General features: G+C 40.6%; 1 protein-coding gene and 1 pseudogene across 1 annotated transcript in view; both read right to left on the reverse strand.

Moving 5' to 3' along the window:
* LOC120556857 (sodium- and chloride-dependent GABA transporter 2-like) overlaps positions 1-3,756 on the reverse strand; it is a 29,787-nt gene extending 26,031 nt beyond the window's left edge. Inside the window, exon 1 of the mRNA XM_039796644.1 lies at positions 3,629-3,756. Within this exon, the coding sequence (XP_039652578.1) occupies positions 3,629-3,693 (65 nt within the window). The 5' untranslated portion in view covers positions 3,694-3,756. The remainder of the gene's footprint in view (positions 1-3,628) is intronic.
* Positions 3,757-13,512: 9,756 nt separating this feature from the next.
* On the reverse strand, positions 13,513-16,823 carry LOC120556729 (annotated as a pseudogene).
* Positions 16,824-18,895: the final 2,072 nt, after the last annotated feature.

The following is an 18,895-nucleotide window of genomic DNA, read 5'->3' on the forward strand; positions in this document are numbered from 1 at the left end:
GGGTTAAGGAAAAGTGGTTACTAAAGGACATAGGAGGTAATTGTTTGACTTTTTTTTGACTTTTTGACCACAGCCCCAGTATACAGCAGGCACGGCGCCAGGATTCCAGTTTTGGATGGGCCAGACCAATTGTGGGTGGGCCTTAAATTAAAAACGTTATCAAATCCCTGTTTAACCTAATAAAAATGACTGGCTAATATACTGTTATACTATATATAGTATATTTGCTTACATAATAAAGATTGTAATAGCTTGATGCTATTTATATGTTGTTTCATTGTAAAAAGTTTCGGTGCAAAGGACGGACCTATCCGCGATCGCTCTCCTTGGTTCTGACCAAAAGAAGAGCGCTTTGGAATCTCCATTACGCACCATACCTGGCTGTGCTATAGGACATCTCTCCTAACCTAAGGCCTATAGACTGTAAAAGTGGTCAGGAATCTAATATTTCCCCAAAACATAGTTTAGTTCTTCTCGTCTAACATGAGGCCGAATATTTCACAATTCTTTTCAACTGTTTTAAGTTTTCAACAATATACAAATCAACAACACTGCACAACAGTTTCAATCAATACTCGGCCACAGAACATGTTCATTGACGTCATCTGTCATGTAAAACAAGACTCAAGTTATTTCCTTACTTTAGTGTGATGATTCATGTTATAAACATGTTTAACAAAAATAAATAAATCGCATTAATAGCCCTAAAGCATTATTGGCCATAACAAGAGAAAACCATGAGGGAAAAACAACTTGACAACAGTAACAAGCTGTTATAGAAATAGAACTGCACCTGCAGCTTCTGTAGCGGGTTGTGAATTGATTATTTTAATCCATATATCTCATATAACGACATAATACACTACAGGCAGAGTAGCCACATACCTTACTGTTATCCTCTGACGGTCCTACACAATTAAACTCCCTAAAGCAGAAGAAGTGACCGGATACTTTAGCACTGGTTGAGTTGCGGGCTCATCCACGGAAGACCGATCCACAGGGCTATATCCATAGGGGCTATATCATCCACTCGAGAGGCAGAGGCAAAGACACTAGCACCGGCGCTGATCGCGTTAACCGCGCTGGCCGCGCTAACCGCGCTAGCATCCTGCAGTGCCCGAGACAAAGATGTGCTAGGTGTTGTGGATCTCAGCTCTCCTTCATCTCCTGGTTGCAGCGATGACTCTGAGAACGTTCGTGCACGTTTAAGGTACCTAAACAACGACTGTTGCAACATTGTCCTTTACTGGAAATGATTTTCACACTCTCAGATCACTTGGAGCTAGCCTAGCATACCTACAAGCTACATCCGATCCGAACCTCACTGTCTGCTGAACTTTGGCGAAGAAACATAAAAATAGACATGACCAGCTTTTTTAAATTGTTTTTGAAAACTAAACATTTAGACAATTTTAGCACAAATTATGAGATTATTTGCCGATTTTTAATAATTCTTCACCAAATTATAATATATTAATTAATTAATGTTTTTTGAGGAAATGTTTTGGGTGGGCCTGTTGAAAAGTGGGTGGGCCTAGGCCCGTCAGGCCCACCCATAACGCCGTGCCTGGTATACAGTATGTCTACACTGTGGATGCTATGCCTTGGAATGAGTGGAATCGCTGTTAAATCCGCCTGAGGACATAATTAATGTCACTCACTCTGTAAGTCAGTAACAGACTTTTGCGTTTATAGGGCTGGCCCTAGCCTGGTCCTACCAGACTCGTACATTTCATTTGTACAGAGAGTCTGTGTGTTAACTTCCTTGAAGGCGGGTACTCTGTTGAAGTTTAGAACTATTGGATCTGCTCAGAGCCACTCTGGATCTGCCATAACCAATCGCTAACGTTTGGTTGTGACGTATGTCATACGCATGTGCAACAAAAGGGGTGACCGACAACGATCGGCTTGTATTCAGCATTAGCATCGCTAGCGTTAGCCTTAGCCAACTCCTTCACCACCACTAACGGAGCGAGCTGGAAAATCAAACTTTTCCCGAACCCCGTGGGGAGGAGGGCCGCAACAACATGGCTACCAACACAACTCAGCAAATATTGTTCTTGCTCGGGCTTTAACTTGTGGATATTGGGCAGAGTTGCTGCCGCATCTTTCTAGCGCACGTCCTCAACGTCATCGTTCTCAGCCACTCCCTCTGTTCGCTGATTGGACCGCCAAATATTTGGCCGGAGAAAACCCAAGAATATACCACAAACCCAGACGGAGTAGTGAAGGAAAATGAAAATTGAGTGGAAGTACACAGGAGGGCGGAGCCAGGTTAGGCTGGCCCAACTTCCAGGCAAAAATTCATAGTGCAAGGATTAATAAATCACCCTGCTGCTTCCCTCAGGAAGAAGGTTCAGAGCGATGAGGACAAGGACCTCACGCCATCTTAATAGCTTATTTCCAAGAGCCTTTTCCCTTCTGAATATCTGATCCATTGCCCCCCCACCCCCCCCCCCACACCCCTCCCAACCTTCACTATTTTATCTTTGGACTATTTTATTATTAATTGTTTTAAGCATGTTTATGCAGCTATGTGCATATGTTTGTCAAGCTTCTGTGTTACTGATAGCCATGATAAATTCCTGTGTCTGCTGATGCATTTAGCGAATAAAGTGATTCTGATTCTGTTTGCAGTTTAAAGTGTCCTCATTTTTGTTTGCATCATGTTTGTCTCTATTATTGCTTCTTAAGGGAACATGCTTTTAACTTTTTTTTAGATGGTGGGTGAGGTGGTGGTAGTGCAGGGTATAGCTGCTAATTTCTGCCTGGAGCAACATTGTTTTTTTACTACGACTGAGAGTCAGCAAAGACAAATGTTCAAATCCTACAAATAGCGGCTTTAATTTAAAACGAATGATAGCGGCGATGCTATTTAACCAGAGGCCTGCACTGACTGCACACAGTTGACAGCTGTGGAACTGAAGATTTGGCCAGGTTAAAGAGCCAGCTGAGAACAGATATTCCTTTATAATGCTTTACTTTGCTTTTTTACAAATTAACTTTTACTGACACAATAGCACAGCTGGTGACCCAAGATGATCCTTGCTCTCCCTCCCTCTGCGTCAGTCTCTGTCCCACAGGCACCCTGTGGTGCGACATCCCCAGCCCTCCACCTCAACGTTGTGATACATTCAGCACGCGTTGTGTAAAATACCACAAATGTGTTCAGTATGTTAAGCACACACAAAATCACGTGTGTGATGCTCTTATGAGTGCATTTAGTTAACATAATCTTTTTGTCTTGCATTTATTCATATGTATGTATATGATAGTATCTCTTTCTTTCTATAGTTGTGATGATTTGTTTACGAATATTTGTTTTCCTTGTTTTAGCAAACACTTGCTCATTTACACATCCCGCAGTTACGGAGCTACATCATCCACTTGAAGTAGTTTTTTAAGTCCAATATTTACTCTCTTTTAGCTTTGTTTTTGTCTCCACCAACTCCTGGCATAAGTATTTACTCCTTAGTTGCAAAATCCTCTACTATGTCACCAGCTAGTGTTGTCTGTCTGCTGTTTGATGCAGGTACAGTGGGTTATTTAGAGGCTGAGGAGAGAGGGGACATAAAAACAGTAAAATTACTTACCAATAAAAAGGGGAATCAGATGTATGTATACTCACCATTTGTTATCTGAAGCAGATTGATATCCTTGTGGGTGTCCTGACTTTGTTTCAGGTTTTTCCATCTCAAAATACTCGTCTTGAGTTTAGTGGTAATGTCTCTGTGTCGCTGACGGAGGAGCTTGCAACAAGTGTGCAGGGCGTATGAAGTACAAGATGTTGGACAAATCATTGTACTGGTTGTTAATGAATTATCTTTGGCAACCTCTGTTGAAGTGGGATGGAACAGGGGTACTCCAGTTTAAAGAAACACAGCTGCTACCTAATGTAACGTGTCTTACTTCTTCATCAAACTGACTTACACATACTTTTAATCTTGAAATGTAGGCTTATACGGTGTTATTTGTATTTTAACTTCATTATTTGTATTAGAAAATTGTGGGTTTTTACCAATCAATCACAAACTTTATGGGGCTGGGGGCAGTTTAAATTACTATTTTAAATACACACGTTTTTTGTTTTATTTCTTTACCATTTCAATATCACTGTCAAATACAAACCTTAGCCACTGTATATATACTGTACCACCACCTACTCGTGTATAAAAAGTCACCCGTTACATTATTCACTCAATATTTATCCCAGCTTATTTGCACTACTGTATTACTGATTACAAATTAAAGAAACAGTCTGACTTATAGACATGATTTTGTTCATTGTTCTATATATTTATCTTCCCTCATCTACTTGTATGTACAGTACATACTAGCTAAATGTTTGTTTACTTTTGTTCAGCTTCATTATCCTTTGTTTTAGCTGTATTTCTATTTATGTGCAAGTACATTGAGAGCAACAGAAACAGAGTCAAATTCCTTGTTTCTGTACACATAGTTGGCCTATGTGATCTTTTTTGGATTTGAATTTTCTCTCTCTCTCTCTCTCTCTCTCTCTCTCTCTGTCTCTCTCTCTTCAGGGAAGGTTCCCTTAAGGATCTATAAAGGTTCTCTGAATGTGTTGTAGCCTATACATTTGTAAACACACTATTATTAATGCCTGGATCAGCACTTCATACAAATCTATCTGTAGGCCTAAGCTAAAATTCATCCTCTGCAATCATCTGAATGAATTATTTTCTCCGATTTATAGACCTGCATGGACATTTACCTGGCCCTCGGCAGTCTCTGCAGGCTCCGTTGCTTTTGAAATGATGATGTATGCGTTTTTTTTATAACGATTTACTTTAATGATTAGAGAGGCTCTTTGTAAACGTTTCCAATGTGCTCAGAAATGTCACTGCAGCTGATGTCGTCGGAAAGAGCAGCAAAACTAACTCTAATTATAAACTTGACAGAGGAAACAGAACTGGACCTTTTTACTTCTGGAATAGCCTAATCCTAATGAAGTTAAGCTGCTCCAGTGTCCGTCAGACGCACTTAAGAGTGATTTATGTTTCTGGCTTACATCTATGGCGTTGCTACTTGGAGGCGCGGACCCTACTCCGGGTCCGTAGACTGACGTGCACTATGCGTGCACCTCTTGAAAAATCTAACTACACGATTTCCGGCCGGGTCACAATCCAGAGGATCAGGGAGTCGAGGAGGTACAAATTTGGGATATGAGAAAGGCCCATGTTATTGTTTTTTTTGTTGCATAAACCGTATAATAGGCGTTTTATGCACTATGAAGCCAGAATGCACTATTTTATATTTTGGCAATTAAACATCACCTAGCAACTCAGGGCATTTATGTGGGTGTGCTTTTGATAAATGTTGATCAAACGGATGAAATTAAAAGAATGAAATAGATGCAAATTATAAAATTACCTAATATTGTGTGTGTGTGTGTGTGTGTGTGTGTGTGTGCGTGTGTGTGTGTGTTTATGATTGGACAAGCGTCTCAGAGACAGAAGACCATTGGATCCCTCTAGTGTCTACAGATGTGATATTAGACTTTGGAATAGGAATGAAGGAAATTGCCACTCTTTAGTATTCCAGTCTATACATTAACATCTTATCATGCTTCACAGTATCAATATTTGGTATTAGAAATAATTAACATTGCCTCCTACCATTTGAGTCAAATGCATTGTTACAATATTTATGAATACTAATGAGTGAAATTTAACATGGAAGTTTTGCTATCAGTAAATTATGTTTTTTTTTTTCCAGTGCAGACACATTTTTTTTAGGTAGGCAGTTTTTTTGGTGTCATTAGGCAAACATTCCATAATCTTTCAGCATATTGTAATTCAAGTGGTGTGATAGAATACTTCTGCACCTCCTCTTGGCTCTATTTTCAGGTTTTAGAAAATCTATCTTTTGGGCTTTTCCACCTTTAATAGACATGACTGCTAGGTGAGAAAGGGAGGGGAAGACATGCAGGAAATCATCACAGGTCAGGCTCGAACGCTGGACCTCTGTGTCGATGCATAAACCTCTATGTATATGTGCGCCTGCTCTACCAACTGAGCCAACCCGGCCACTTTTCATACAAATTTTATGTAGGCTATAGGTTATTGAAAATAGGCCTATGTGAGTCTGCGTTAAATACAACAAATAAAAATGTACCACCCGTGTACATTCTTATCACATTATGCCACGTTATGAATTGAATTCGAAGTAAATATAAAAGTTGCCATGACCACTGCTGCTCTGACATAGATCATAAAATGTAGCGTATGACAAACAATGAACAGCTAATGCGGCTGCTGTCCGTCATAATTACTTGACATCTCTTTTAATGACGGCTCCGAGGCAAAGATGTCTCATGTTTGTTAAATGCCTACTACCTCTACTCCTCTCTCCTCGAGTCTCTTCCTCGACTCCCTGGCTCGACTCTCCTGTGGGCAGGACTAAGACGCAATTAAGGAGTGGAAACAAGGAGAGGAATCTGGGATGCACAAACTCGGAATTGGGAAAGGGCTACAGTATGTCATCTCAAAGGACTTTACAAGCCCACACGTGTGCAAGTAAAACAGGACGGTAATTGTCAATTTGACATTTATAACGGCATCGGGATCACAATCACAATTGGGATGATTGAAACAAATGACTTGCACTCCACTCGTACAGGTTACTCTATGAAGTGTGTACATGTGCCTTTGCTTGTGTGGTGAGTGGGGCTGTGGCTCAGTCTTGCTCCCTGACGCCTACTGTCCGCATGGGTCCTAAGACACTGAACCTCAACGCTATGTGGATTTCAATAGCTCCTAATGCTTAGGATTGGTTAAATGCAGAGATTTAATTTCACCACATTGAACTGTATGATTGTATGTGACGAATAAATAACATTTCTTATTTCTTCTCTTAGTACAGAGAGTGGAGAGAGGAGAGCTGTAGGAGGAGGGCTGTATTTTCAAATTCTGTCATTTTTATGCCTTGTCCAGAAAACTGCCCACCCCAGCTTTAATCACCAACTATTTTGGTATCATCTGCATTTTCTGTAAGATGTTCTTGACACTTGGTGTATTCTTGCCTTCAGAATAACATGTTTTTTATGTAATTACATTAAATTCATGAAATGTTTTTTGGTGTCCAAAATTAGTTTTTCTCATTGACTTCCTTATATGTTAAAAATTATTCTGTTGAATTATTCTGTTTGGCAGCAGGGACATCACTAGGATTTAAAGACAGGGGGTGCTTAGCCCCCAGGGTATTTTTAACTTGTGTTTGCTAAATCTTTACACTCACATCTTAGCTACACTTATGTCAACAACCGGTCAAGAAACCAAGATGTTAACAAATAAAAAGTGACAGACATATCCTCTTCTTCATTTCTACTCTGTTCAACAAAAGTTACTGTAATGTTAGCTTTTAGACACATCAAAGCAGCATGGGGGAATAGACTGTGCTCCTGATGAGTTATTCTGTAAGCAATGACTTAAATGCTATCTGTCTGCTCATGTAAATGTGTGATAAAGTAATAGCATACTATATCTAATTCCTCTCCGATGAGTTGTCCAAAGAATGCTATTTAATTACACTAATTACTGTAACTGTGCTGTAGATTGGTTCAATCACTGTCATTTCGCTGTGTAGTTTGGCTTGCATACAGTATAACCCAAGAACCAGAATTTTAAGGTCATAGTGAAATTTGACAACACAAGTTTGAGCGTTTCTCAAATAAAGATATTTTATTCTGCCAAATTATGTATACAATGTATGACTTAATAATCAACAATTATTGATATTTATAAAGCTATTGATAAGGATCATATTTAAAGTGGCTACTGTCTAAATATAATAACCTGATGGGGGAAGGAATAAAATATTTGGAGTGACAATTACTATATGTATGTAGTAATCGTTACTCCAAATATTTTATTCCTCATGTTTGGCCTAACCTACATTTAGGCAACATCTACATATTTTTCACAATTTATCACAGCCAATGAATGCAGAAAGTTAAGTTGGTCAGAATATAGCTAGCATGCCTCAGTGCCTAGACCTACCAACAAATGCTTATTGCTAGAAGAAAACAAAACACCCCACATTTCCTTAGACCTATAGACCACTACTGATCTCAATCACGCCGGCTCCCTCAGAATCAACTGCCCTGCCAATCTCCTGCTTCTCTTTCTTTCTGCTAAAATATCCTTGAATATCCATCTGCTCAATTAATTGAAAGATACACCGGTAGGCTACATGCTGTAGCAAAAACACCGTCACAGAAAAAAAAAATAGATGCGTTCAGAACAAAGAGTAGCGACGAGATGAATCCTCTAGTTACTTAGCGCTCCGGTCTGCAATGCTCTGAAAGCTGCCAGGTCACAAACCAATGCAACGAGACGGTGCATCATCTTGATAGCACAACGACTCTTTGTACTTCTGTCAAACGTTCGACTTTTCGGCTATTTTGTAGCTGGATATATACCATTTGTTGCATCTAAATATGAAAGGGGATACGGTTAGTGATAATGAGATGCTTGATACAGTTGCAGAATCTTTGATTCTCTGCTTTGTTTAATGCCGCTTGGCTCTCTTCAGTAGCTAAGTCTCACCTCGCTCGTCCACATACCGTTACCGTGCCCGTGGGCGCCTGTTGAGCCTGCCATTTCGACCAGCTGACAGTTGTAAAATAGAATTAAAACAGACACACTACACACCGACACATACAGATGAATGGCGAAGGAAGATTGATTCACTGTAGATAGTGATACAGAGTGCTTTGTATAAAGAAACCAAATTATTATTGTTGTTCTTATTATTATTTAGGGGGGCTTAGGAACATTTTAGGGTAGCTGCACCCTAGTGGAGCAGATAAGTGCCATTTTTTAGGGAAATCGTTCACTTGTGGATACAAGCACCAAAATTGGCACAATTACTCAGTGGATAGTGCTCTTTCAAAAACGTACGTTAGCCATCGCAAAAAAACATCATGTCAGCCGCGGCGGCCATTTTACTTTCCGCCATAGCCAAATTATGTATTTTGCATGATATCTCCTGAACAAAACATTCAACTGCATAAAGGATGATGTCTAGCCCTATGTTTTGATGGTCAACGATTACAATGATACCACACACAACATAAATGAAGGCTTCTAGACAGCTGTGGCGGCCATTTTGGATTCCGCCATAACCAAATTATGTATTTTCCATCATATCTCTTGAACCAAACATGATAAATCACGAGAGGTGATATTTACCCTTATGTTTTGATGGTCAAGAATTACAATGAGCCAATATTCAACATCATAAACTATTTATATCATTAGTTAACTCTAATGGTGAGATCTAATGATGTGGATGTCAATCATAAAATTATGAAATTTTAAGGAATTTCAGGTGACTTTGTGGGATATTTGAAAAAAAGAGTAATGTTTTCCAAGTTAAAGTGTTTTAAAGCATGTAGCCTACCTTCTAAATGTAAAATAATGTAATTCAATTCACAAGGGTGCAGAGTGTGACTTGCTAGCTGCATGCTATCCACAACAATCCACGGTCTTCTTTCTTGCTTGTTTTCTGCGAACATCCGCTACACCCGCTAGAACCTTTTGGACATTGGTGACCAGCACCAGATATCTATTTTGAGTGTCTTTCATTATATGCACAACATCCCAGACGACATAGCGAGACCGCTGGTTATGCTAAGGCTAAGAAAACAACCACACAAGCCACCTCTACTGAGCCTGTATCTCTCCAATGCCAGATCCCTGGTACATAAAATGGACGACTTGCAATTATAACTCGCTGGAAATCGCTATGTTCGTGACTGTTGTGTTTTGATTATCACTGAAACCTGGCTTCACCTGGGGATACCCGATGCTAGCATGCAGCTAGCAGGTTGCACTCTGTCTCACCTGGGCAGGACTGAGGACTTCGGTAAGAGCAGAGGAGGGGGGCTATGTATGTACGTACGTGCATGAGAACTGGTGTAATAATGGGACAATTATAGATAAACACTGTTCCCCTGACCTTGAGTATATGTCTGCCTTTTTTTTCTACCGAGAGAGCTAACAGTAGTGATCGTCACGGCTGTGTATATTCTACCCGACGCCAATGTAAACACGGCCAATGCTGTCATAAAGGGAAGTGGGGGTGCAATAGGTCTGACTGAAGATCCATCAGCCCTAGGAAGGTGGATGGTATCTGGTCCTAAAATCAGCTGCTTGGTTTTGCAGTATGATGCAGCATCTGGTAGTGATGGTCAAATGAAGCTTCGCGAACCAGTGTCTTTACTTTCTGAGCTCACTAGATGGCGCTCTCTGTTCAAAGAAAAGGTTAAATGAATGGCAATTCAATGGGTTTTCAAACCCTTTGTTGAACAGAGAGCGCCATCTAGTGAGTTCAGAAAGTAAAGACACGGTTGCAGCTTCGATTGACCATCACTAGCATCTGGAGCCAAAGAAGGCACAGAACAAACCAGCCACCATGAGCAGACCAAACGAGCTCAAGTGTTGTTTCTTGATAAAATCAACAAGCAACAGTGTCATGAACGATATGGGCAATCCTTTCAAGGAAGAGAGCCAGGATCTGTTTTCACTAGACACAAAGGATATTGCAAACCCAAGTGCAGTTGCATTGATTCATACGCACTATGAGAGATGCAAAACCCGGTTCCAACAGTTCATAAAAGGACTTGAATAAGAAGAACCCAAACTTTATGAGCCAATCAAGAAGAACTGCATGAACTTCTTCCATCAGAAACGAGTCTCTGTCAGTTCTTTGAAGAAAAAGGTGCTGAAGGAGGACGTCTTTCTCAACGGTCAAGCGGGGATTGCGTTCATAATGTTGCTTCGCTGCATGCTTGAAGTGACATGTCTTTAACATTCGCACGGCCGAGTAACCAAGTAATGTTAGAGCGACGGGTAACAACAGTGGCTAAATTATGTCTGATTTTTCAGAAACAAAAAACTTGGAAACAACAGACGGCTCCTCTCTTGAGCACACGTTGTTCTGGCGTATCTCCGTTCTTTCTTCATCCCCTAACTTTCTTCTTGGTTCTTGAATGTGTAGTAGCAACCGGAGCCTCTCCCAGCTTAATGGACTATTATACTACCTAGCTAGCTAGCAGCTATAATGTTACCCAGCATGCTGTTCGGCAGTGTAAATTTGTAAATGTAAAATTATTAGTGTTAGAAATAGTTTAAGTCACAAATAGTTGTGTGTTATGGTGTTTTATCCTGTTAAAGAGAGTTAGTTGTGGGTTAATAATTGTTGTGTTATAAAGTTACTACCATGAGTGAGTTAACAGGGGTCGCGTTCTCAATTCACTCGCAAATTACTTTGACTGTAGCGCTCTCTGCGGCAATGCATCGGTATTACGGTATATAAAAAATTCATATCATATTGGAAATTAATACCGGTATACGGTACAAATTGGTATACCGCCCAACACTAATGACAGCGACCTGAAGATTTTAGAAAAGTTTGTGGTCATGATGTATGTCTTATTAAATGGCATTGACATAAAGGATAAAAAACAGATCCAGCGAAGCAGGAGGAGTAGAGGAAGCCAGGTTGGACTTATTTGCCAGAAAGCAAAGGCTATATGAAGCCATTCCTCCTACTCAAGCAGCATTGCTGCAGCATGTAAAGTATTCAGCCTACCAGGCAGGCTGCGTCTGGAGTCAAGCAACTGTATGCCAGCCAGAAATACGGATTCCTTCTGAGTGGGGATGGACCAAGAAAGGTGATCTATGGCAGATCTTCTGGACAGAGCTATCACCAATTGTAGAGAGCTGTCAGCAACTGACCAAATGTGGATGCAAAGCAGAATGCCGTGGAAGATGTAAATGCTATCACTTTGGTCTTAAGGTGCTGACACATACGGCTGATTATCGGCCGTTGGACAGTCTGGCGAGGTCAGTGACTCAAATCTGTTCGGTGTGTCCCGTGCTGTCGTCAGTCTGGGGGGCTGTCGGCGTTAATTTTGGCCGACCTGACATGTTCAGTCGGCGAAAGGGCAGTCGGGACTCACCCAGAAATGGGGAGCGGAATGAGGTGACTAGAGTCTCTCAAAATCTGACGAAAATCTTTTAAACTGAGCTGAACTGTTGATCTGAAATGAAGACAGATTCAGGAACTGCACACACACACAAACACACACAAACACACACACACACACACACACACGGCCTATTTCTCTCTTCAAATGTTTTCAGAAACATGTTTCGGTGAACTATTTTAGTACAATATGAGATGGTATTCTGAATGGCTGCCATGACAGTCTGTCTTTGAATTTCCGGAGAAAACAAACCCATGTGACGCGTTCGTCCAATCAGCTGCCGGTTTTCATTACTTGGGCAACAATACAGATTAGCTCCGCCTGCTGTTATAGAAATGTATTACGTCTCGTCTCGTCTTTTTGGTGCGTTCTGTGGCAGTTTTTGGACCAACACAGGGAGACTGATCATTTCGACTGGCTTTTCTGTCAACGGTCAGCCGTCGGCTATATGTGTAAGCAGCTTTACCTGTACAGCACTGTGCAGCTGTAAGTGCCAGGACTAGCAATGTTGTCTTTAATGAACATGAATATAATCACCCAGATAAATACAATGAACATAAAAAAGGAAATAACATAAATCCTCACGTACTTTGGCATACTTCATAATAATTTCTTGGAATTATGTCATGTTTTATGCATGTTTTTTCACATTATTTACTATAAATACCACAAAAAGACTCTAAACACAAAATAGATATGTATGTGACATCTCTATAGTCAAGAACATAGGATTCAAAGGTAAAAACCTTGAAATATGTCCCATGATTAAAATTATGTTGCAAGATATGTGTTTTCCAATGCTGGAAATGGCGGGCCATCTTGGAAAATGGCGGCCATTTTGAAAAATCAAGTGGCTAACGTTATTTTTCAAATTATTGGCCCCAGAGGGATAACCACACCAAATTTGGTGCTTGTATCCACTTGTGAACGATTTCCCCCCTTATCTGCCCCACTACCCCCCTAAATAGGCCTAACGACGTCATTATTTTGCAGCATTTGTAGCAGTGTTCAAGCCTTTATGCTATGAGTTTGACCTTAGGATTGTCTTCTGAATGAAAAAAAAGTCATTATCTGCCTGATTCTGACTTTTTCTACCATCATTCCATTGCATTACATTTTGTATCATATCTGCACCACAAAGAAACCATAGCAGTTTAATCAGGAACTTTGACATTCACTTTCAACATTCACATGAATCCACGTTAAATTTGCATCCTATCCCACTTTACTTAGGCCTATTAAGTTATTAGTAATCGTCCATTGTTTGTGTGTGTGTGTGTGTGTGTGTGTGTGTGTGTGTCTGTGTTTGTGTGTGGTTTGTATTGTATTCTCAGTACTGCATTTTATTTTTAAGCCAACTCAAAAAGCATTTTTCCAAGACTTTTTAAAAAGACAGTGAATTTGTTCATGAAACATTAGCAACAATAACAATTTGAATAGCAATATATATTTAGGATTGCAGATCTGTCAATGTGTGACCGCCTTTAAGAACTTATCCATTAATTGTCTTTCTTTTTCTGGAAAAAGTTGAGAGCCAGTTCCTGGAGGATTGTATGTCCATGATGCCTGTGGAGGAATATGTTTCTCATTTAGCACAATGTTCAGATGCATAAAATGTGCAAATATTGTACACTATCCTACCTCACTTCTGGTGCAGCATCCACACACATTTTAGAGATAGCAGTAAGGAAGCGCTTGTTGAAGCTCCTTCCTGCTGTCAAGATGCGAGCCGCTCCAAGGCTTTCAGCCAGCCGGTGCAGGTGTTGTGCCATGTTCCCTCTTACTGCAGCACAACGGTGGCTGAGGATGGACAAAGACAGGGGAATACGAGACAAACATATCAAGTGACTGTTCCAATTCAACGCTTCTGCTGATAAAATTAATGCTGCTTCTTTTCTCCTCTTACCTCAGCCCTGTGTTCAACAGAGTGATCACGATCCTCCCATGACTGCAGTTTTCCACCATGGCATCTAATCTGAATAAAGGCATTTGTAGTCTGTACCAGTTTCAGCAGCACAGCTCGGCCTGTTCCTTCTACCTCTGGGTCCATGGCCTTTTGGAGGTCAACATATAGCTCAGCTAAGGTCTTAATAGCCGCACAGGCCAAAGCTGAGCGTCGGCTATTCACCTTTATAGTAAAAATGAACATCATCAGTCTAGACTGTAGGCACATGTTGGCAAAAATGAACTGCGATAGATACAAAGAGAAAAGTGTGTTCAATACCTCCTCAATAAGAACCAGACACACTTCATGGAGTTTGGTCTTCAGGGTTTTTGAATGGTGCTGTGCCAGAGCTTGAATTGTTTTCAAGCCGACGATTTTCTTCATCCTGTAAGTTTACATAACAAGAATTATGGTAACAGCACTGGATGAGTAGAAAGCAACACGCACACCACTTGCTTTGTCTTCTTTGTGGTGCAGGGAATTAATTCCCCCAAAGATCCATTTCCAAAGAAAATTCCCACACACACACACCTCTGCATTGGTTTATTTGAAACAAAATAAACTTTCCCTAACACACTTCCAGTTCAAACTTCCACTGCAACTTTAATTGTAAAGCATAATTAGGTGCAATTTAACGCTATATGAAGATGTTGCTCCAACTGATAACAACATTTACTGGCTCCTAACTAAAGTTCAATGAAATAGCTTTTGGCAGTGTATTAATATCAAATTGACAGGTTTAATATCAAACTAACTAGTTGCAACGTAAGGACCTGGACTTAAGAGTCCTATACTTAAGTATTCGCTCTCTAGCGTCTTACCAGTCGTCTGAGGAGAGCAGCTTGAAGCAGACAGACAGTCTCTCCACAGGGTTGGTCAATGGCTGCAGCTCAACCATTTGAACATTTGCAGTCTGAAGGCTGCAGTCAGTGGCTGCCTTCTTGTCTGGTACAGCAACATACTCATTGAAAGCATTGTATTGCCACTATAATTCTTTACAAAGAACTATAACAAGTCCATGTATAAAGGTGACAGCTTTCACTACAATTATTCAGGATGTGTATAGATTAACTTACCTGCTCCACTGACAGCTTTTGCAGGGTGGAGAAACGTCCCAGATCGAGTTCCCCTTTTCTTGGTGTGGGTAACTCTTGGTGCCAAAGTTGTCACCACAGGGGTCCTCTTGGGAAACGCTGCAGGGGCCCTCTTCACGGGAGCCGCGGGAGGTTGAGGTGAAGGGGCAGAGTGGAGCTTGAAGTGCTCCAGTTTTTCCACAAACGCCTCGATTTTATTGTTAACCCATCGGCTACTTCCTTGTCTGTTGAGATTAATGGCAAAATAGGCGTAACTTAAATTTCTGTACTTTTACTCAAGGTAAAATTTGAATGCAGGTGTTGTATCCAAATGTTCGAGCAAAGGAATCCCCCATGTTGTGTGACACCTAGAAGAAATAGCAGGGGTTCCCACAAAGACAGACATCCTCATTCAACAGTATGTATTTAGAGTAACTGACCTGCTCCACTGAGTTTGGTAGTAAAGACAGGCAGACGAGACACTCTTTTCCTGGACAGTGGAACTGTTTGAGGCGGAGGAGTTAGTCTGAATGTATCCTCAATCAGACAAATGGCCCTCAGCTCACTTGGTGTGTGAGTATCTACAGGGCTGAGGCTGTTTACAGAACTGCTTGAATCAGTTGGTCTCCTGTCTATGTCTGCCTTACATGCAAGTGCAGGCATCCGACTGCCAAGAAGCACCTTGTCCCAGAAGGAGTCCTTCTCCTCCTCATCCACACTTTCAGGACTCCTCTGGTCTCTGTCAATGTTCTCCACGTTCAAACAAGATACATCTAAAATGGAGCTGATTTTCCTTACTTGGTGAGAAGAGTTTGTGCTTCCTCTGGGAAAAGCTGGTCGAGGTGAAGGCAGGGTGATGTCATAAACGGTTAGTCCCAGTCTCTCTAGAACAGCATCATTTCGGGCTTTCTCTGCAGTGCACAGCCTTTCTGCGCTTTGAGTTAACGCCGCCCTCTCAGCCCTCTGTATGTCCAGGATCCTGGACTCACTGGTAAAGCCATGAGGGTTCTCCTGTCTATACTGGCTCCCAGTTTGCTGTGGAAATAAAGTACAACAAAATACAATTGAGTTGATCTGGTTTGACTCAGTTCTTGAAAAGATGAGAATACTTTTCTAAGATACCAATCAACTGCTCTGTATACATCTAATACTTTTATGTATAAGGAGAGATGGTAAAATTGGTTCCTTACATCACCATCATCGGCATTCCTCTGTGTCCACTTCCTAAATTGATGGAAGATTTTTGACGATTCTCGATTCTCCATCACTTCCCAAAAAACACAACTAAATTCTCCACAAGTAGAAACAACTGTGAATACTTTCTTTCAGTGTGTTTGTGACTGACAGGTGCCGGGTTCTACAGTTGTGCATAAACATGTTCTATGGAATGTTACAGTTAGTGATGTCACATAGAACCAGAACATGGCACATTATCTGCTGTTTTTGTGTGTTCTGTTCTGTGTGCGTGTGTGTGTGTGTGTGTGTGTGTGTGTGTCATAATCATTATATTTAGATTATGTATACTATATTTTGTTTCAAAAAGTGTTTCAAATTGAAGGACAGGAACAATCCTGATCCAGTGTCACTTTTTCACATTTTTTCCCCAGATGGTGTAGAAATAAACACAGGCACACACAAGCACCTTCCAGTCTTTAATTGCAACAACACAGATCTATCTTCCTCGACTCGAAGAGGCCATGGCACACCTGTGGTAATTTCAATTTCTCTGTTAAAATAATGGATGACTCACCTGCAAGATTTCCAGCAAACATCCACTATACATCAGGACCATTGTGCTATGGGCAGTTTAAATATTACTTAAAAAAAAAACACATTAACAGTTCGGGCCATAAAACTAAGCTAACTTGCTGACACAGAACATACAGTATAACCTGAATGATTTAGTTCTGGGTCTTAGACTGGAGTTTAGTCTGATCCATATGTTTCTGATCTGTTTTAAAACATTGCATAATGCAAAGGAAGAGTATGTAGTGGGTGTAAGAAGAGCTAAGAGTTTAGATAACAGATTTCAGCTTGGTCCATGTTTTTGTGGCAAACCCTGCAGCTTTTTCAATGTCTTTGTTAATTCCTACATTAACCCCATCGGACAGTATATTTGTGTGCATATATGTATGTTTAATTTTGTTTTACAATCTTGTTCACAAAAGCGCTATATACTTTATTATTGTTACTCTTAGCAGTGACAGTAGAACAGTGGTTTTCTTAACGCAATAATGGGCACTGGAAAAAATAGACATATTTATCCCAGAATGCACTGGGAAAAAGGCAAGGAAATTCACAGAACATATTCTCAACGGACAATTTGGAGTGAAAACCCACCTTATTTGCAAAGCCTGTATACACATTAAAGGTCAAAAACGTCTTATTGCGATTGTGACTGGTTAGCACTGAAAACAGTGCTAACCAGTGTATTAGCATCATCATTGCTTTAACTTCTTCATGAAACTCAAACAGTATTACGAAGCACCCAGCAGCATCACTATAAAATAAGGAAGATATCTGAAATAGCCTTTTATTTTACCACTAGACTCCACAAGACCACCAGATACCAAATAAAAATGACTAGTTTATTTTCTGGGAGAGCAAAGAGACTGAAGAAGGCGGGAAATCTGATCCTCTGCTTAGCTGCTTTTGTTCCCCTTGTTATGCAAAGTGACACGAATGAAGAGAGGGAAAACCTGTCTAAGCCTTTAAAAACATGTCTAAGGGGCCATCCACATTATTTTATTGAAAGAAACGACTAATTTTTATATATATTATACATAGATACCTAACAGTGGCAAACAACTAACAATTCCCATACATCACACGCGGGAAACGTTTTTGTGCAAACGCATTACGTTTTGCATCGTTTGGGCCGACCGTCCAGACGAATCCTGCAAACGCTTGCCTTTGAAAACGCTTAAACCTGGTCTCAGGGTGAAAAAATCTGAAAACGGCTCTCGTTTGGCTTCGTATGGATGGTGAATACGGATCCGTATCGATGATGTCATCGCCACACCCCTCTTTTACAACCTCTCCCACGGCCGCTGACGCACACAACTGCGTTGAAGCTAAGCGAGCATGTCCCATCTCCATGGTTACACCAGCTCACTTCATCTAAATACTGTGTCTCTGCTCCCTGACCCTTCCCTCTGGATTCGACACAAGATATATTGCTAACGTTATGTAGCCAACGTCATTCATGGATCATTGATGTTTGTTTGACTGCCGATGTCAGAGCTAGCTAACGTTAGCGCGCTAACGTTAGCGCGCTAACGTTAGCTCGCTACTAGCGCGCTGCAATCATGCAAAATAAAAGGCAATCCAACAGCACATTATACAATGTAAACAAAGACACGTTTTCTTGCGGCAGCCTTTATAAGATGAGCAGTGGTAAAAATTTTATTATAGTCCACGGATGTATTAAGAGAACGTTATAATCTAGCTAGTCATGTTATGATAAGAAGTAGAAGTGACTATGCTCTTCTTCTCCGTTTTTGGTGAATTTCTGTAGCAGAAACAGCGCCGCCTATAGGCCTGGAATATGAATTAGCGTGTTGAGTCATTTACAAGTGGATTCGTTTGGACGCAACTTTTCTTGAAACGAATCCAGGGAAGACGGGTAAAAAAAAGATCGTTTTGGTACGTGTGGACGGGGCCTTAAGCCTCAGTTGAAAGTGTAGCTTAAAACAGAACTTTGTGAAAATACATTTATGTGAAATAAAGCGGCACTGCTGCACAATGCAGCATTGTAGCAACTGAGTCAAAAAAAACAACCAAATATTAGAAATATTACTATTGATTCTTTTTATTAAGTGGGACACTTTATTTATTTATTAATTTTATTGTGTAATGAAGTGA

The sequence above is a fragment of the Perca fluviatilis genome, chromosome 4 (genome assembly GCF_010015445.1).
Source record: "Perca fluviatilis chromosome 4, GENO_Pfluv_1.0, whole genome shotgun sequence".
NCBI classification, from domain to species: domain Eukaryota; kingdom Metazoa; phylum Chordata; class Actinopteri; order Perciformes; family Percidae; genus Perca; species Perca fluviatilis.